Raw genomic sequence first — 20,573 nt, forward strand, 5'->3', positions numbered from 1 at the left:
TGTATTCCCTTTCTTTTAATCTTGTTAATATTTTGCTTCAGAAGCATTTCCTGTCTTGTCAAAATTTATCTCAGAGGCATGTAATATTTTCTTCAATGGGTTTAGACTTTTAATGGGCTTAGTCACATAAAAGCTAATGACTGTCAAATTCTCCCTGCTTAGTCCGGCCCATCCCCACACTTGAGGCAGGGTGAAAAACAGAATGGCCAGTAGCTCCTAAACTGAACAGTTCATTGGATACACCTGAAAGAGCTTTTAAAATGAAAGATGTTACCACCCCCAACTCTGCACAATCAGAATTTGTTCTTATAAACGATCACAGGAGATCAAGGTCGAATTTTCGAATCCCTCAGTGGCGGACGTTGGGCAGGGCTCTGCTCACTCTGTTTTTCCTCAGAGTCTCCAAATTTTTACCCCGGTAGTATGCCCTGCCTCTACCTCTCCTTCCTTTGGCGCTGCTCTCTCCTTACTGCTAGCGGCTCCTAGCCTCTCCCTCCCCTTCTTACCCCTTCCCTCCCCGCCGCGCTCCACCTCCCAGCCCCGCCCCGCCCTTCTCTGCCTCGTCCCACCCCTCTCCTCCCCACCCAACTCTACTTCCCGGCTCCATCCCGCCCCCCTCCTCCTTGCCCCGCCCCACCTCCTAGCCCCGCCCCACCCCTTCTCTCCGCCCCTCCCCTCTTCCCCGCCCCGCTGCACCTCCCAGCCCGCCCCACCCTCTCTCAGCCCCGCCCCTCAGCCCCGCCCCGCTCCGCTCCACCTCCTATTCTCTCCGCTTCTTCCCTTTCCCTGCCCTGTCTTCCTGGCCTCTCAGTCTCCTCCCCTCTTTTGGTTCCTCCTTAACATTCCTCTGCTCTGCAGCAGAGCTCTTTCGTCTCAGACTTGTTACGTTTACTCTGCGCCGGAAGAAGAACCTGAGAACGCCTTTGGAACTATGGCGGCGGTGGATATCCGAGGTAACCTGTGCTGTCCCCTTTGTTTCCTGATTGTTTGGAATCTGGTTTAAGGATTTATAGCTCTTGAGGGCAAGATTCCGGTTCCTTTGTGGTGTCTCCCAAGCTCTTTGGAATGTTTTCTGTGAACGACCCAAAGCGCCAATCTGTCGAAAAATTGCCTAGATTTTCGCAATTCTTCAGGAGTCTCTTAGAAGCGTCAAAACGAAGGGGTTGGAAGAAGCTCTGGGCTTTGAGTCCTGCGGTGTCGTCCTACATACGTATCTCTACAGCAGTATTGGGGCTGTTCTGTCCAGGTGAAGGAACGACAGAGAAGGGGGTGGGGTCGTGAGCCGACAGTGTTTGGTTCATTCTTGGTACTTGGCCTGGGGCCTACCTTATTACTGACGTTTGAGGTTTCTTTTTCTATATTAACCAAATTGGAGTCTAGCACACATATTACAAATATATTGTCATTTATATATTGTCAAAATGTCCAGTGATCTTCAGCAGTTCTGGATAATGTTTACTATATGTTTGTCTTTCGTTATGAGTGAGAATATCAAGTATCTAATTTCATTACTTGCTGATTGTTAGAGAGCTGTATTAGAGCCATGTCAATATGCTCTCCCTTGCTTCTGAATAAAAAAGAGAAACATTTAGTCCATCAGGCTATTTAGCTTTCGTAACTTTTAACTTTTTATTTAGATTTGTTAGGGCCATTGCAAAGGCTCTAAGGTGGGAACAAGTCTGAAGAACAGCAAGGGGGCCAGTATGGCTGAAGCACAGTGAGAGAGGAGGCGGGAAGTAGATGAGGTCAGAGAGAGAATTGGTGTGGTGGCTTGATCATACAGGAATTGTAGGCCGTGGTAAGGCCTTTGGTTTGTCCTCTGAGTAAAATAGAGAACCACTGGAGGGTTTTGACCAGAGGGGATGAACGTAACCTGACTTACTTTTTTTTAGGATCACCTTGGCTGCTGAGAACACTGTAGGAGGGCAAAGGTAGAATTAGGGAGACCGGTTAGGAAGGCATTTTTGTAATGCATGGAGATTTGGAGGTGGCTCAGACTAGGGTGGTAACAGTGGAGATGGTAAGAAATAGTTGGGGTCTGCTTGTTTTGGTAGTGTATTCTCTTTATTGGGCTGTGGTCACAGGTAGTTCCTATGTGGGAGAACTAATATATCCTATTTCACAGCCACACACCACCCTCTTAACCCCAGTTAACTAGTTTGTAACTGAACATCCTTGGATACTGGAGTGTGTGTTATTTTATGACCGGTGGAGTAACTTGTCCTTAGCCCTTAATCTTGAATTAATAAACATTTTCTAATTCTTACCAAACAGGTCCTGTGCTAGTTCTGATGAGTAACCCACAGCCCCAGTTCCTTAAAAAACTCAACATTTAGTGGGAAAACATTTGTATTTGTGGGTTATTAATAATTAATAATAAAACTATATAGAAACCGCTATGAGGACATAGAGAAAGAAACCATTATTTCTGCCTTGCAAAGTAGAGAAAGGCTTTGCAGAGATTAGTGACATTTGAAATGAGTTTAATCTAGCGTGACCATTTGAATATCTAGTAAACCTATACCCTTTTGAGAATGAAAGCTGTTTCTATTTTTTTTTAAAGTGCATAAACTAGAAAAAAAAAAAAGAGGCACAAACTAGGACAGCCTTTGGTTAAGCCAGAAATAAGTTTGTTCATATTAATCTTAAAAGAAATTGACTACCAGCACTACCACCATCATCATCATAATGAACATTTATTGGGTTATTACAATGTACTAAGCATTTTACGTATATAATCTAGCATGGAGATACTATTATAATCCCTATTTTATAGATGAGAAAACTAAGGCATGGGGAGGTTGAAGTTTTCCATTCTTCCTCCTTCAACCAGTAATTCTACAGGCAATTTGATGTTTCATGACTTACAGCTAGTGGGATTTAGTACTGTCAGTGGTATGAAACATTGCAGCCAGTACCCAATAAAAGCTCATTAATTAAAGCTATCTAGCCCTACTTATCATGCCTTTTTAAAATTTTTCCATTTTGAAAAATTTAAGGTTTAATTCTTTAAAATATGAAATTGTATGGCTGTAATTAAGGACATTCTACTTTTCATTTGCCCCTTTTACATCATTATTATCTCATCTATAATAATAGACTCCTAACTTATTTCTGTCTCTTTAATTGGAAGATCTCCCACTAGTGGCAATGGATGTGTTTTCTTTGGCATACATATTGTCTGAAAATTTTTGAATTAGTTGCCAACATTATAAAAACTCAGGATTTCCAATATTTTGAAAGACCTCTCTAGATTTCAAATCCTATAACTTCTTCACGTAATTGAGTTATTCTTTAAACATATAATATACTTTTACTTATTTATTGAATCTTTGAATTTTATTTATTTTTTATACAGCAGGCTCATTAGTTATCTCTTTTATACGTATTAGTGTATATATGTCAATCAGAATCTCCCAATTAAACATATAATATACTTTTATATTTCCCTGCCTTTGTATATGCATTACCTCTGCTTGGAATTACTTTGCCTCTCTCTTCTCCACGGTGAGCCTCTATTTATTCTTTAACATATAGTGCTAAAACCCACCTCTTCCTCACCCCATGAAAAGTCATTCCTGTTCCCTCAGGTAAGGTATTCTGCTCGCTTCACTGTGCTCTCATAACGCATTTATTCATACCTCTATTATGGATCTTGTGTTGTCATTGCTTTCTTGCATACTTATCTCTTCTGCTGGACGGTGAGGGTATGTAGGTTAGGGTCCACATCATCCTTATAGTCATAGTGCCTCCTACGTTATATGCATAATAAATGTTTGTTGGATTGGAGTTTTTTCTCTTTTCTCATCCTTTATCATTTTGTTTCCTTTCTATAGATAATCTGCTGGGAATCTCTTGGGTTGACAGTTCCTGGATCCCTATTTTGAACAGTGGAAGTGTCCTGGATTACTTTTCAGAAAGAAGTAATCCTTTTTATGACAGGACATGTAATAATGAAGTGGTCAAAATGCAGAGGCTAACATTAGAACACTTAAAGTAAGTTATTATAAGAAGGTAGCATCTTTGCCAACTGCAGATTTCGTAATGAATAGTTCTTTCCAGCTGTGGATCATGAAGTACAGAGTAGAAGTTTTGGAAGAACCGGAGTTTTGTTTGGGTTTGTGCAAATTTGACATGCAAAGGAATTACTAGTAGTCACTTGTAACCTAGGAAGTCTTTTCTTTATAACTTCACATATTACTGTCCAGTTAAAATGCAACTATGAGGTTTAGATGTAAATCTCATTGATTTCAGCAATGCAACTGTTGTCCTTAACCAGGTAACTATATATGTTGTCTCCTCTACATCTAATTTAATGTCTTAAACCACAGTCGAGTTTACAGTAGATTTTTCTTTGTTTGACAAACAAAATTTTAGCCAAATTTAGCAAGATTCTTCAGACTTGGGATGCTAAATAATTAAGAATTTATTACTATTACAAAAGTTTCTGAAACAACTGTGTAATGAAGTTTTTCATCTGTCAGCTAAACATGGGGAGCAGGGGATCTAAGAACTTAAATTTCTGGTATTTTAAATAGCTTTTGTTATGAGGTAAATATTTACATTTACTGAGATACCTTGGTGTTGCTTTTAAACATAGTATGTCAGGAAAAAATATGTTGGGGGTGAGGGTAAGGTTTTTGATGTTTTCTGGTTGGGTACAATATATAGTAGCGGTCTATATTAAGACAGGTATAGTGTTCATGTATATTTTTATATTTTATATATATTTATAGATCTCCTTGGTCAGGAAGCATCCTGGTATTTTGGTTGCCTTTTTTGAAATGTAGGTTCATTGTACTTTCATGACTGAAAACATTCCGATTTAAGTTCATCATGGATTTTTGTAGAGAAATTTTGTTGTTGTTTAAAAACAAAATCTTACTTTATCTGTGCCCCACCTACCTGGGAAATATAGCCAGTTTTATTCAACAGCCAATTTTTAATATCAAACATAGGCAGTTTTATCCTGTTTACAGTGTTGCTATACTTTTATGTGATAATTTGAATGTTCTACAGAATTGTTTGTAGGGCATTCATAGATCTCTGAATGTCTGTGTCCTGTTTTCAGTCAGATGGTTGGAGTGGAATACATCCTTTTACATGCTCAAGAGCCCATTCTTTTTATCATTCGGAAGCAACAGCGGCAGTCCCCTACTCAAGGTAAAATATGTAAACTTTAGGCATTATTTTCTTCTTAAAATACCATGATTTATTTACTCCTGAGCTATATGTTCTTATTTTTGTGGATTGGGTTCTGTTTTAGGGATTTGTAGGAATCCATGTGTACGCTTCCTATGCTTTCCCTTCTGTGAGGGGCCACACCAAGTGCACCTTCCCTCTAGTAGTGAAATGCAGCCCCACGTGTGTAACATGTCTGCTCAGAGCAGGGGGAAGACTGAGACTCTGAGTCCAGAATTTTTATTGAGGGCTGATCATGTAGACGTCCTCTGCCTGTCAAAATTCTAGTCTCTCAGAAGGAAATCAGGTTTAATTCATGGTACATGTAGTTGCACCAAATTCATAAAAGATCAATGGAAAATCCTCATTGACACATTCAACCAAAATTACCAGACAAAAACTTGCTTTAGAAATCATACTGAAAAGTATAGAATTCAGACTTGATTTTGAATCAAAGAGCTAGTCACCTATTCCAGAGATGACCAGCTATATCTCTTAAATTAGATACTCTCATCAAGACCTTTGAGAATAACCTTCACCCTAGTATTGATGCCAGAGAATGACTTGCTACTGAAGTTGTGGTTCCAGAGTCAAGAATCCAAATTTACTTTCAAAGTCCAAGATCTAGGACTTCCCTGGTGGCGCAGTGGTTAAGAATCCGCCTGCCAGTGCAGGGGACATGGGTTCGAACCCTGGTCCGGGAAGATCCCACATGCCGCAGAGCAACTAAGCCCGTGTGCCACAACTACTGAAGCCCGAGCGCCTAGAGCCCGTGCTCCGCAACAAGGGAAGCCACCGCAATGAGAAGCCCGCGCACTGCAACAAAGACCAAACACAGCCAAAAATAAATAAAGATAAATAAATTAAAAAAAAAAAAGTCAAAGATCTAGAGTCCCTGACCAGAGAAAAAGAGAAACTTAGAACAAAGACAAGGCTGGGGACAAGAGTTCCATGATGAAAGGGTTCCAGGTACAGAAGCGACAGAAGATGGCACCAGCCTCACTAGCCACTGTTTTATTCCTTAGGACCTCGGACTGGGGCACAGAGGCAAGTTCGGCGTGTCTGGTATCTTCATCCTGGTCCCTAAATCTCTCTTGCTCTAAGGTCTTACTCCCCAAAGTGTGATTGACTGACAGCAGCATTGGATCACTTAGGAACTTGTTAGAAATGCATTGTCCCTACTGAGTAAGAATCTGATTTTAACAAGATACTCAGGTGATTCAAATGCACGTTAAAGTTTAAGAAACACTGCTCCTAGGGCAAACTTTTTTTTTAGCAGACTTTTTCTGTGAAGGTCCAGAGACTAAATATTTTAGGCTTTGTGGGCCTCATGGTCTCTGAGACAACTATTCAACTAGTGCCATAGCAGCCTTAGATAATAACGCAAGTGAATGAGTGTGGTTATTTTCCTATATAACTTTATTTACAAAAACGGGACTTGCCAAACCCTACCTTAAGCTTTAGTATGGGAAAATGTCAAGCTTTAGTTGTTCTTTTTATGGAAATATATTTAGCAGTTTGTGTGCATAGCTATAAACTTTTTTTTCCCCACTGCTTTAGTTATCCCACTGGCTGATTACTATATTATTGCCGGAGTGATCTATCAGGCACCAGACTTGGGATCAGTTATAAACTCTAGAGTGGTGAGTGTCTTTACATACTTTAAACATTAAAGAAAACTTCTAACTGAACTACCTTGCTACTGAGAATTAAACAGGAACTCCTCTCCCTTGTGTAAGTTGGTATAAAGTGTTGACTATTAGAATATCTTAAGCATTGGTTCCTATGGGCCAACTCCATCTTCAAAGTATATACCACCCCTAGATACATAGTGATTCAGGTTCTGAAAAGCAGAAGAATTACTGTCTTTGCATATGTAATATTTTGTGTTCACTCTGTAAATTTTGGATGATTGATGAGAAATTCAGAATTTGTTTTCTCTTTATAAGCTTACTGCGGTACATGGCATTCAGTCAGCTTTTGATGAAGCTATGTCATACTGTCGATATCATCCTTCCAAAGGGTATTGGTGGCACTTCAAAGATCATGAAGAGCAAGGTAGGTGGGACACCGAGACCCTCCTAAAACACTTTTTGTTACTTGGAGAATGAAGCTGCTTTCTTTCGGAAAATGGCTATTGATGATTTCTAGCTGTGTTTTACTTCTCCATAGGAAGGTTTCATAGGATGATGACATTGTCAGAGCTATGATTCATGTAACTAGATGTGGTAGTAATAGCATTCCCATAGGAACAGGTACAAATTTTAATCTCTTTGGTACATGATAATCTTTGATAAGTTGATGCAAGGTTTTAAAATATTTAGGACATGTAGGGGAAATCAGTGATGAGGAACGAGTAATGATGATATTTCCTGCTTACCAAACTGTTGAGTCATCTTGAAATCTGGAACCCAAGTCTTCCAAGTTTTTGAAACAGGGGAGATGCTCTTAAAGCCCTATCTCCAGATGACCAGTCTGTTTTCTGATCTTTCCATGTTACCGCCTGTCGTGATGCCAGGTCCTCTAGTTGCCATAGCTGCTAATCTGCTACTTGTTCTGCACCATATTTTACCAATAAAAGTACTTCTAGAAATGTATCTATAGCAGTATACCTATATTCTGCATTTCTTTCTAGAGAAATAGCAACTTAAAATGAATTACTATGGAAAAAGTAACCTTTAAATAAAATTCAGACCCATGGAATGAATGGTCTTTGAGATACAGTTATATTTATTCATAATAGTAGGTCCTGGCAACAACATTTGACTTAGGAAAGTTAGCATCAGTTGAATAAACTTCTCCCTAGAGCTCTTTGCCCCTACCCTAATGAAATGTTTGGAGTAAAACTTAACTGGAACCCTTTCTTTATAGACAGTCCACCAGCACACTCCCCTCCCAGGAAAAATCCCACACGTGATTAGCTTCATAATTTTTCTTGCAAGTTCTTTTCTCTCTTGTCTTTATGATCTTCTGTTGTTTGGTTTGTCCTGTTTTTCTCAGTGGATTATAGTCTTCATAATTGAGTATGGTTACTTGAGTTTATGAAAGTTGCATTTTCCATTTGGACCTATTAGGTTTTGTGGGAAAAGTCCGTTTAATACACTTAAAATATACACAAGATAATTTCAAACCAATACTCTGAATGTGACTTAGGTAATTATGGAAAATTTAGCCTTAAAGTTTTCCATAATGAAGTAATTATGGAAACATAAGAACGATGTTTATCCATGTTTACATGCTAAAACTGAAATGTCTTTAAAAGATATATCAACTTTTTAAATGTTAGAATTTTAACCTCATTTCAGAGGGAGAGTTTGAATGCTTCTCTGTGTATGCTATGTTTAACTTATTTGGGGGGATTATCTTTGGAATAGCAGCCATTAGAAATAATGAAATTTGAATATATTCATGGCAGACAAAGATTTGTAAAATATAAGGCACCAAAGTAGTTAGACAATGTTTTGATTTGGACTTTATATTTTAATAGATAAAGTCAAACCTAAAGTGAAAAGGAAAGAAGAACCAAGCTCTATTTTCCAGAGACAGCGTGTGGATGCTTTACTCCTAGACCTTAGACAAAAATTTCCACCCAAATTTGTGCAGGTAATGAGAATGCATGTGGTTAATTTTGATTCAACACTTTTTCCTGGCATATTTATTTTTAATTGAGAACTGTTTCAGATGTGACCTAAAAATACTGATTTTCCTCGTTAGTTAAAAAAATGATCTCTGAATCAAAGGAAGGTTTTTCAAGGACTTAATGGAAGAGGTGGTAAAGGGAATGGAATTAGTACTGGTCTGTGCTCTTAAGTTTAATTCCTCATTGAATCTTCATAAACTATGAGGACTGAATATAGATAATATTCTCATTCAGAAGGTTGCTGAAAGTGTCATAGATGGTAACAAAATTAGAATTTGAAACTCATGCTGTTTTTACTGTACGTGCTGCCTTCCAGCCTGATGTAGAGGCTATTTAAGTCCTTAAATGATAGAATAATAAAAACTTTGTAATAAAAAGAATAGTACATTTGATGTGGAGGGTTTGGCATGATAAATGGAGGAGGCAGGAGTAATAATAAATAGACTTATAACATATACTGGTGTTGGAGTTATATGAATTCCATTATGTTGTCTTGGGCATTCCAACAGCAATAGCAGGTCCACGTACCGTGGTATTAAATGAACTTTTGCAGAGAAGTAAGTGTGAGATGGAATATGTGAACATGTTGTTCTTATGGTTTGTCTAAGCTCTTACTTATCTTTACAGGGCTGTGTACACACAGGTCATGTTTTTCCCGTGGAGGGCCTATTTAAGAGATTTTCAAGGGTTGTTTTAGACTGAGGTTTTTCACACACTGAGATGACTTTAGAATAGGCCTTTCCTTCCCCCTTCCCTGACTCTACTGGATGAGATGTACTGTTGGAATGGTGACGTGGTAGTGAAGGGAGCAGAGGCCACAGTTGGAACTCAGGACCAAAAAGCCAGTTTAGAGAAATCTCATGAATTGCGCTTGAAGATGAAACAGTGTCTGCTGAATAAATAAATAAGTGAATTATAGCTGTGTGTAAGATGATGAGTAGTGACTACAGAGTGTAAGAGGTTAGGTGTGGTTGGCCATTCGTGGCAGAACACCTAGACCTGCACAGTACAGTAGCCCCTAGGCACATATGACTATTGTGCATTTGAAACACAGCTAGTCCAAATTGAGTTGTGTTATGTGTGAAATACATACTGGGTTCAAGCACTTAGTACAAAAAAATTTATAAAATATTTCATTAGTAGTTAAAAATATTGGTTATATGTCAGTGATACTATTTTAGATATATTTGGTTAAAAATAATAAAATTCATCTGTTTCTTTCTGAAAATGTGACTACTAGAAAATTTTAAATTACATATATAGCTTGTATTTGTGGCTCACATTATATTTTGGGCAGTGCTGACCTAGAAAATGGGAACAGAAAATACAAAACCAAAAACATGAAAGATTATTAATGAACACATCTCAGAAACCAAGAAAATCCCTTAGTTTGTTCTTTGTCTAGTTTCTTGAGGTGTAAAGTTAGATTGTTTGTGATCTTTCCTTCTTTTTAATATAGGATTTATTGCTATAAACTTCCCTCTTAGTACTTCTTTTCCTGCATCCCATAAGTTTTGGTATGTTGTATTTTCATTTTAATTTCTCTCCAGATAATTTCTGATTTCCTTTTTGATTCCTTCTTCGGCCTACTTGTTGTTCACGAGTGTGTTGTTTAATTTCCACTTATAAGTTAGCAGAAGGAAAGAAATTACAAAGATTAAAAATTATGATAGAGACTAGAAAAACAATAGAAAAGAATCAGTGATACACCGGAAACTAACACAACATTTTAAGTCAACTATACTTCAATAAAAACAACAACAACAACAAAAAAGCAAGGAAACTAAGAGTTGGTGTTTTGAAAAGATAAACAAAATTGACCAACTTTTAGCTAGACTAACAAAGAGAGGAGACTCAAATAAATAAAGTTAGAAATGGAAGAGATGTTACTACTAATGCCACAGAAGTAAAATGATCATAAGAGACTACTGTAAACAGTTTATATGCCAAGAAATTGGGTAACCTATAAGAAATTCCTAGAACATATGACCTACCAAGACTGAGTCATGAAGAAATAGAAAATCTGAACAGACCAATAATGAGTAAGGAGACTAAATCAGTAATCACAAACCTCCCAAAGAAATGTCTAGGAACAGATGACTTCATGGCTGAATTCTACCAGACATTTAAAGAGAATTAACACCAATTCTTCTCAAACTCTTCCAAAAAATTAAAGAGGAGGGAACACTTCCAAATTCATTTTATGAGGCCAGCATTACTCTGTTACCAAAGACCAAAAGACACTACAAGACAAGAAAACTACAGTCCAATAAAAATAGGTGCAAAAATTCTCAATGAAATACTAGCAAATCAAATGCAATAGCCCATTAAGAGGATCATATATCATGATCAAGTGGGATTTATCCCTGGGTTGCAGAGATGGTTCAACATACTAAAATCAATCAGTATGATACACTACATTATCAGGATGAAGGATGAAAATCACATGAGCATCTCAATAGATGCAGAAAAGCATTTGGGAAAATTCAGCATCTTTTTATGATAAAAACAGCAAACTAGGTATAAAAGGAATGTACCTCAACATCATAAAAGCCACGTATAACAAACCCACGGCTATCATCATATTCAGTGGTGAAGAACAAAGCTTTTTCTCTAAGATCAGGAACAAGACAAGGATATCCACCCTCCACACTTCTATTCAGCATAGTGCTGGGAGACCTAGCCAGAGAAATTAGGCAGTAAAAGGGATCCAAGGGTTTCCCTGGTGGCGCAGTGGTTGAGAATCTGCCTGCTAATGCAGGGGACACGGGTTCGAGCCCTGGTCTGGGAAGATCCCACATGCCGCGGAGCAGCTAGGCCCGTGAGCCACAGCTACTGAGCCTGCGCGTCTGGAGCCTGTGCTCCGCAACAAGAGAGGCCATGATAGTGAGAGGCCCGCGCACCGCAATGAAGAGTGGCCCTCGCTTGCCACAACTGGAGAAAGCCCTCACACAGAAACGAAGACCCAACACAGCCAAAAATAAATAAATAAATAAATAAAGGGATCCAAATGGGAAAAGAAGTAAAATTGTCTGTTTGCAGATGATATGATCTTATACATAGCAAACCCTAAAGACTCCATTAAAAAACTGTTATAACTAATACATGAATTCAGTGAAGTTGCAGGATACAAAATCAACACACAAAAATCAGTTGTACTTCTATATACTAACAACTATCAGTAAAGGATATCAAGAAAATCCCACTTATGGGCTTCCCTGGTGGTGCAGTGGTTGAGAATCTGCCTGTCAATGCAGGGGACACGGGTTCGAGCCCTGGTCTGGGAAGATCCCACATGCCACAGAGCAACTAGGCCCGTGAGCCACAACTACTGAGCCTGCGCATCTGGAGCCTGCGCTCCGCAACAAGAGAGGCCTGCGCACTGCGATGAAGAATGGCCCCCGTTCGCCACAACTGGAGAAAGCCCTCACACAGAAACGAAGACCCAACACAGCCAAAAATAAATAAATAAATAAATAAATAAATAAATAAAATCCCACTTATAATAGCATCAAAAACATACTTAGGGATAAACTTTTTGTTATCAGCTTTATTGAGATAAAATTGGTGTAACATTGGGTGAGTTTAAGGTGTACAACCTATTGATTTGATACACTTATATACTGCAAAATGATTACCGCCATAGCATTAGCCGACATCTGTCATGTCACATAATTACTGTTCTTTTTTATAGTGAGTTCATTTAAGTTTTACTCTCTTAGCAACTTTCAAATATATAATACAGTGTTACTAACTATAATTACCATGTTGTGTATTAGATTTCCAGAACTTATTTCATCTTATACCTTTCACCAACATCTCCCCATTTCCCCCACCCCCTCAGCCACTGGCAGGCACTGCTGTACTCTCTGTAGGAGTTTGAACATTTTAGATTCCACATATAAGTGATGTGATATATCATATTTGCCTGTCTGACTCCACTTAGTATAATGCTCTCCAGGTTCATCCTTTCACAAATGACAGGATATCCTTCTTTCTCATGGCTAAATAATATTCCTGTATATGTGTGCGTGTGTGTGTGTGTGTGTGCGTGTGTGTGTATCACATATGTCTCTCTCACACACACACATACATATATCTCACATCTTCTTTACCCATTCTGTTGACAGACATGTAGATTGTTTCCATACCTTGGCTGTTGTGGATAATGCTGCGGTGAATGTGGGAATGCAGGTGTCCATTCGAGATCCTGTATTCATTCCCTTCAAATATATACCCAAAAGTGGGATTGCTGGATCATATGGTAGTTCTGTTTTTAATTTTTTGGGGAACCTCTGTACTATTTTCCATATTGGCTGCACCAATTTATATTGTCACCAACAGTACACAAGTGTTCCCTTTTTTTTACATCCTCACCAACACTTGTTACTTCTTGTCTTTTCGATGGTAACCATTATAACAACTATGAAGTGATATCTCATTGTGGTTTTCATTTGCATTTCCCTGATGATTAGTGATGTTGAGCAACTTTTCATGTACCTGTTGGCCATCTATATGTCTTCTTTGGAAAGATATCTATTCAGGTCCTCTGCCCATTTTTTAATTGAATTGTTTGTTTTTTCACTGTTGAGATGTATGAGTTCTTTATATATTTTGGATATTAACTTCTTATCAGATATGCGATTTGCAAATATTTCCTTCCATTTTGTAGGTTGCCTTTTCATTTTGTTGATGACTTACTTTGCTGTTCAGAAGCTTTTTGGTTTGATGTAGTCCCACTTGTTTATTTTTGCTTTTGGTGCATTTGCTTTTCATGTCAAACCCAAAAACTGATCACCAATACTGATGTCAAGGAGCTTACTGCCTATGTTTTCTTCCGGGAGTTTTATGGTTTCAGATCTTACATTCCAGTCTTAAATCCATTTTTAGTTAATTTTTGTGTGTGGTGTAAATTAACTGACTATATATGCATGGGTTTATTTCTGGGCTCTCTATTTTGTTCCATTGATCTATGTCTGTTTTTATGCCAATACTATACTGTTTTGATTACTGTAGCTTTGTAATATAGTTTGAAACCTGAGCTATCTGTATTCCCATTTATTATTTTAGTGAATATTTAGCATTATCCACAATAGCCAAGGTATGGAAATAGCCCTAATGTCCATCAACAGATGAATGGATAAAGAAACTGTGGGATATACATATAGTTGAATATTATTCAGCCTTAAAAAAGAAGGAAACTACCATTTGTGTTGTCATGGATGAACCTGGAAGATATTGTGCTAACTGAGATAAGTCAGTCACAGAAGGATGAATACTATATGATTTCACTTACATGAAATATCTAAAATAGTCAGACTTACAGATGCAGAAAATATTATAGTGGTTGCCAGAGGATGGAAGAAGGGGAAAATAGGGAGTTCTAAAAAGGCTGTAAAGTTACAGTTATATAAGATGAATAAGTTGTAGAGATCTGCTGTACAACATACTGCTTACAGTTAACAATATGGTGTTGTGCACTTAAAAACTTGGTAAGAGGGTGGATCTCATATTGAGGGTTCCTAACACACACGCACACACAAACCCCAAACTAAAGGAGCAGAAGAAATCTTTTGGAGGTGATGGATATGTTTATTACCTTGATTGTGGTGATGGTATCACAGGTGTATGTATATGTCCAAACTCATCAAATTGTGTATATCAGATATGTGCAGGTTTTTTTCGTGTATCCGTTATACCTCAAAGTACCTGTAAAAAAAAGGAAAGGAACCAGAAAATACTCTGAAGTTTTATTACTCATATGTGTTTGTGAAGGGAAGGGTAGTGAAATATGAGACTTAAAATTTCGATTAAGGTCATATTGAGAAGAATTGTATATGCTCCACAAAGGAGTTTGTGGTTAGTTCGATAGTCCAGTGTTTATTCACTATTTTAAACCCATAACCTGGTACCACTCCTGTAAACATACGTTTCCAGGTACATTAAATGTTATTTGAAGTATTAAAACAATAGCTATCATCACTAAAGACAAATGAAAGCATTGGTAATTTTTGTACATTCTTTTTCAAATACACCCTCTCTTGAAGTAAACTGAGATATCCTCTACCTCATTTTCTTGACCCTCAGCACTGACTAGCTGTGAATTATTGATGATGGTAGTAGGGACCCATTAAATGTTTAAAAACAGTTGCAAGGAAATAATGTAGTTACTTGTTTGTTTTAGGAAGATAACCATTAATGGTATAGAAGATGCATAGGAAAATGTGTCATGTACCACAATGTTCATTGCAGTTCTGTTTACAATAGCCAGGACTTGGAAGCAACCTAAGTGTCCATTGACAGATGAACAGACAAAGAAGATGTGGCACATATATACAGTGGAATATTACTCAGCCGTAAAAAGAAGCGAAATTGAGTTATTTGTAGTGAGGTGGATGGACCTAGAGTTTGTCATACAGAGTGAAGTAAGTCAGAAAGAGAAAATCACATACCGTATGCTAACACATATATATGGACTCTAAAAAACAAAAAAAAAATGGTCATGAAGAACCTAGGTGCAAGACGGGAATAAAGACGCAGACCTACTAGAGAATAGACTTGAGGACACGGGGAGGGGGAAGGGTAAGCTGTGACAAAGTGAGAGAGTGGCATGGACATCTATACACTACCAAATGTAAAATAGATAGCTAGTGGGAAGCAGCCGCATAGCACAGGGAGATCAGCTCGGTGCTTTGTGACCACCTAGAGGGGTGGGATAGGGAGGGTGGGAGGGAGACGCAAGAGGGAAGAGATATGGGGATATATGTATATGTATAACTGATTCACTTTGTTATAAAGCAGAAACTAACACACCATTGTAAAGCAATTATACTCCAATAAAGATTAAAAAAAAATGTGATGTTTGGAGTCAAGGAAGTTAGACTATGGAAAGCCTGAATTAATTCTGTGGCCATAGATAGAGAGGAAACAGATTCAAGATATATTTCAGATTTAGCATTGCCTAAATTTGGTGGTTGGATGTGGAGAGATTGGCATTATGGATGATTCTGAGGTTTCAGGCCTAGGATTAGAATCAACTTGGTGTTGAACCCAAATTCAGAATATAGGAAAAGAAACAGATTTGGGGTTAAATATAGTTGTTAGGGGTTCTATTTTCATAAGCCAACCTCCAGAACATTCAATAGCTTACTGCTGTGTTTGGGTTCTGTGGTACTCCAGCTGAATGACAGTTCCTTTTTCTCTGGCTAGGGGTCCTGACTTGAATTCCATATACTGTTCTATCCTGGTGAGCTAGGCTGGACAATGTAGAAAGCTCAGAGACTCTCTTGAATCTTAAAACAAAAAAACTTCACTTTGTAGAAAGTTATGGAAATTTAGAAACGCATATAAAAATAGAGGGAATAATAAAAAATGAAACCCCCATGTACCTATTGATATTATCCTGCTTCAACAGTTATCAGGCATGGTCAATCTTGTTTTCTCTCTTCTTCCCCTATTTCCTCCCAATTATTTTAAGCAGGTTGCAGACTACATATCATTTCAGTGAGTTTTTACATTTTTCTTGTAAAGGTTTAGCCATAGTCATCCTTAAGTTGTCATTTTCCAGAACCTCACCTTCTTCTTTTAACCATCCAGGGGCCAAAAGCCAACTCAAAGAGAGAGAGTATGTCAACTCCATGTAGCAGAACTAGGAGAAGGAAGGCTTTCTCTAGAACTTTTAATAATCTCTTTGTTTCTGCGACACACAGCATTTCTCCTCAGATCTGGAGAAGAAGATAGACTCTTGGTGTCCTTGAAGCCTTCTGTGAGCTCCTGCTTACCCATTGTGTCCCCCAGGACCATTCGTAGCTTAGGACCTTCTGGATCCGAGGGCTGTTGCCCCTTTATGGGGTTGCTCAGGAGAATCTCGGAGAAGCCCCGCAGTTTTCCTTGAAGCTCCTTTTTCCATATTTTAACTTCTGTTACTACGGAAAGTAACAAAACTGATGTGATAGGAGTTCAGGCCTTCAGTGCCTTTTATTATGAATGTCTTTTCAGTGCTGTTTTCAGAAGCTGCTAGGACACCATAGGATATTGCTTCAGCTAGGTTTATTCCAAAGTTACCTAATAAATTTTGTCAGAAAGGCCACCTCCGTTCTGTTTTCCCGTCTTAAACCACATCCTACTAGTTTGTGTGACAGTATTCCCTAGAAAAGATTAGACAGTGTGCACTAGGTAGATACTGACATTATTTCGATGTCTGGATATGGTCCAGTGTCCACTATAGTTCAAGTGGTTCAGTGGTAGCAGTATAAGAATATCCCCTCTCAATTTCTCATTCCTCAATGTTACACCATCTATTTCCTCTCCTGTTTTAAAGTAAAGAAAAATTGTTAGTTCCCTCAAATTACTTTAGACATGTTTAAGTCCTAATATGTTCATAAAATAGGTAATAATGTTGTGTTGGGGGTTCCCGTGACCACCCCCATGTTTGGAGATTTGCTTGAAGGACTCACAGGAGTTATTACAGTGACATAGTAGGGCTATACAGCCAGGTATAAGGAAAAAAGGCGTTAGTGGAGTCTGGAGGAATCCATCTGCAGGCTTCCTCACACTCTTTTCTTCCCATGAAGAGTCATACAGAGTACACTCTTGCCTCAACAGTGAAAATGCAGCAACATGTAAGTGATATTTCTGCCTAAGGAAGTCCATTAGAGACTTGGTGCCCACGTTTTTGGGGGAGGTTTTTCAGGTAGGTACCTTCTACCTAGCACATACCAAAATTCCACATTCTTTGAAGGAAGGCAGGTATTCAACAAAAACAACATTTTTTTATACAAACAGTCTAGGCATAATGAACTGCCATTATCAGTTACAAAATGGTGGGAACCCTCCTGAAATCCAAATTTCCAGATGCCAGCCAAAGGCCAACCTTGCAGCCTGGCCCTTCTAAGGATAGTAGCCTCAGGCCTTCTATGTTAACCTTTTCTGTACAATGGGTAATAATGGGAAGCTCAGTTTTGGTCTTATTAAGTGTAATGGTTCCCAGAACTTGTAGTTGGAGTGGGCTAGTAGGCAGTTTGTAGCACGAATCTGGAGCATGTGACATCAGAAAATTGTGTAGTCTCTAGTCATAGGAATAGATAAGAAGCTTAAGGAGGGCATGTAAATTCAGAAAGAAATTCAGAAAACAAATGGAGGCATTAAACTTTATAAAAATAAAGAGAACACATTTATTCTGAGATGACAGGGAAGTATAGAGAGGTATTTTTTATGTATATATGTCTGTATATAAAGGTATAATAAGTTTGGAGGTAGATAGATGGGAGAGAACTTGGGGCATTGACACCCTTATTGGCTGAGGGTGAGGGGTAGGTTGTGAGCCTTGAGGAGGAAGAAGGAGGGAGAGGAGGAGGAAAGTGTTTTAAAGCATTTAACTTGGGTAGTGAGAACAGGGAGATGACAGGGCCCACTGAACTAAAAGAATTGCTGTGCAGAATGAAGGATCTGACCTTGTTCCTGACTCCTAGTGCCCCCGTCATTTTTTCCTGCAGTTTGATGTCTAATAGTACACTCAACAGAAGCCTTATATTCATAGAAAAATACCTCTTTTTCTTTACGTCCCATACCTGCCAACTTTAAAAGTCAGACATCCAAATTTCATTCTACTTACTTACAGCTCATATCCCCTATGCAGATAAGCCTCTGGAGTCTTGAAAGGCTCCGTTATTCCCTCTCATTGGATTCTCCTTAGGTACTTTTTAATTAATTAATTTATTTATTTTTATTTATGGCTGTATTGGGTCTTCGTTTCTGGGTGAGGGCTTTCTCTAGTTGCGGCAAGCGGGGGCCACTCTTCATCGCAGTGCGCGGGCCTCTCACTATCGCGACCTCTCTTGTTGCGGAACACAGGCTCCAGAAGCGCAGGCTCAGTAATTGTGGCTCACGGGCCTAGTTGCTCCGCGGCATGTGGGATCTTCCCAGACCAGGGCTCGAACCCGTGTCCGCTGCATTGGCAGGCAGATTCTCAACCACTGTGTCACCAGGGAAGCCCCCTTAGCTACTTTTTATAAAGCATTGTAGCCTCGGTGCAGAGGCAGAGGGCTTTGTTGATGTTCAAGAGTTTTTTTTATGTTTGATTCTTTTGTTCTAGTTTTAGATTTGTGTCTTTTCTGGAACAGGGGAATAAGAAGTAGAAAATGATAAATTTACTTTTTTATGGTACATGGATAGTAGTTGCTCTTCATGAAGTCATTTATAATGTAATTCTCATGCAGGTGTAATTTTAATGAAAATTATGACGTCAAGAAGCAAAAAACTTTGCTAACCTGCCCTGTTTTCTTCTTCCTCTTCCTCCATCCCTCTTCCCCACTTTTTTTTTTTTTTTTTTTTTTAATTACAGCAAAAGTCTGGAGAAAAGCCTGTCCCAGGTATGGTTCATCTGATAATTCTTATCAAACTTGAAATAAGACCAAACAGCCCGTTTAACTCAGTAACAATCATAACATGTGAGGTGAATTATGATCATTTTGTCCTTTTAGACTCTCTAATGCTAGTTTGTTACTCCTAACCTTTGATCTGCTGATTGCCAAAAGGTGGTGCTTTTGTGGTAGTGATATTAGCATTTGAAAGATGCGTTGGAGTGGGATGAACAGGTATTGAGGGTGTGTGGAGAAGCTGAGGCGATGCGAGGTTGTCAGAAGTTTGAAAAAAGGCCTTCTGTTTCATCATTGAGAATAGGTATTGGACTATCCATTGACCTGGCATAGAATAATTATGTATCTTTTGTGTGCATAATGTCTTATTTAAATGTCATGTGTTTTTGTCTAGTATCATAATTTGCTTGTATTATCAGGTTTTTGGTTTGTAAATTGGTTCTTATACATCTGCCTGATGAAACAGCTAAATTTAGAACTTGAGATAAGTAGTTCTAAATTAATTTGAGAGTCTGAACCATTCACATTAACTGTTGTCTAAATTGGTCTTATCCCTCCACCCTCCTCCGCCTCCAAAAAATATCTGCTTTTGATGTCTAGTGGATCAGACAAAGAAAGAGGCAGAACCTATACCAGAAACTGTAAAATCTGAGGAGAAGGAGACCACAAAGAACGTTCAACAGACTGTGGGCACTAAAGGCCCCCCTGAAAAACGAATGAGACTTCAGTGAGTATTGGACGAGAGAGACACTTGGAAGACTCCTCTTGTCCATATTTTACCTCATTACTGTGACAGGCTCTTGAACTTTAAAATTCTTTGTCACAATCATTTGTATAGAATGTGCTTGTTCTTTGAGAAAGGATGTAAGGATGCTCATGCTTTCAGTCTGAATATTCTTAATGTATCTTTTGTAAACTTTTCCCTACTGGACTTGAGCAGCTTCCTCCCTCACATGTTTACTGTGATATATGTTTAAAGACAAAATAAAGGTATTTGTATAAATTAGTTTATCATGACTTTTTCCCCCTTATTTTCCCTCTGAAATATTTCCAGATGCATTTTGTAAACACAAAGGATTAATGTTAAAATAGTAGCTAAGCTTATTTTCTATTATTAGTTGCTTATTCCTCAGTATTAAAATAGTAAAGTTACTGACAATTTGAAAGGTAAAGAAAAGGAAAACAACCTCGTTAAGCAATATCACCACCCTACAGATACAATAACAATGTTATGGATTTTCTTTGTCTTCTTTTTCTGTGTGTAGATTTCTTTTTTTTTTGGCCGCACCACGTGGCATGGAAGCATGGAGTCTTAACCACTGGACCACCAGGGAAGTCCCTGTGGGTAGATATTTTTAAAACCATAGTTTGTAATT

General features: G+C 38.4%; 1 protein-coding gene and 1 long non-coding RNA gene across 4 annotated transcripts; both read left to right on the forward strand.

Annotated features, from left to right (window-relative positions):
- Positions 1-777: 777 nt before the first annotated feature.
- MED6 (mediator complex subunit 6) lies at positions 778-20,203 on the forward strand. 3 transcript variants are annotated; one of them, XM_082451861.1, is made up of 8 exons: positions 784-953; positions 3,837-3,996; positions 5,072-5,163; positions 6,742-6,824; positions 7,131-7,239; positions 8,669-8,784; positions 19,164-19,191; positions 19,798-20,203. In XM_082451861.1, exons 1-8 carry the CDS (start codon positions 932-934, stop codon positions 19,926-19,928), a joined length of 741 nt encoding a protein of 246 aa, XP_082307987.1. In that variant the 5' UTR covers positions 784-931; the 3' UTR covers positions 19,929-20,203. The 3 variants fall into 3 exon arrangements, with proteins under 3 accessions (XP_082307988.1, XP_082307987.1, XP_082307986.1); XM_082451860.1 differs by lacking the exon at positions 784-953 and adding an exon at positions 1,223-1,246; XM_082451862.1 differs by lacking the exon at positions 8,669-8,784 and having other exon boundaries at positions 778-953.
- LOC309655974 lies at positions 8,791-19,154 on the forward strand. Its single transcript, XR_014261095.1, has 2 exons — positions 8,791-18,515; positions 18,822-19,154. It is a non-coding gene; the product is annotated as an uncharacterized lncRNA (long non-coding RNA).
- Positions 20,204-20,573: the final 370 nt, after the last annotated feature.

This window comes from Balaenoptera physalus (assembly GCF_965194825.1).
Source record: "Balaenoptera physalus genome assembly, chromosome: 2".
In the NCBI taxonomy this organism is placed as follows: Eukaryota; Metazoa; Chordata; class Mammalia; order Artiodactyla; family Balaenopteridae; genus Balaenoptera; species Balaenoptera physalus.

What these genes read in the sequence shown, in the direction of transcription:
- MED6 (XM_082451861.1), top strand. Translation starts at nt 932, where the DNA reads ATGGCGGCGGTGGATATCCGAG. An exon ending in GGCGGCGGTGGATATCCGAG is followed by an intron (nt 954 to 3,836) that starts GTAACCTGTGCT and finishes TCCTTTCTATAG; the next exon opens with ATAATCTGCTGGGAATCTCT. An exon ending in GCGGCAGTCCCCTACTCAAG is followed by an intron (nt 5,164 to 6,741) that starts GTAAAATATGTA and finishes CCACTGCTTTAG; the next exon opens with TTATCCCACTGGCTGATTAC.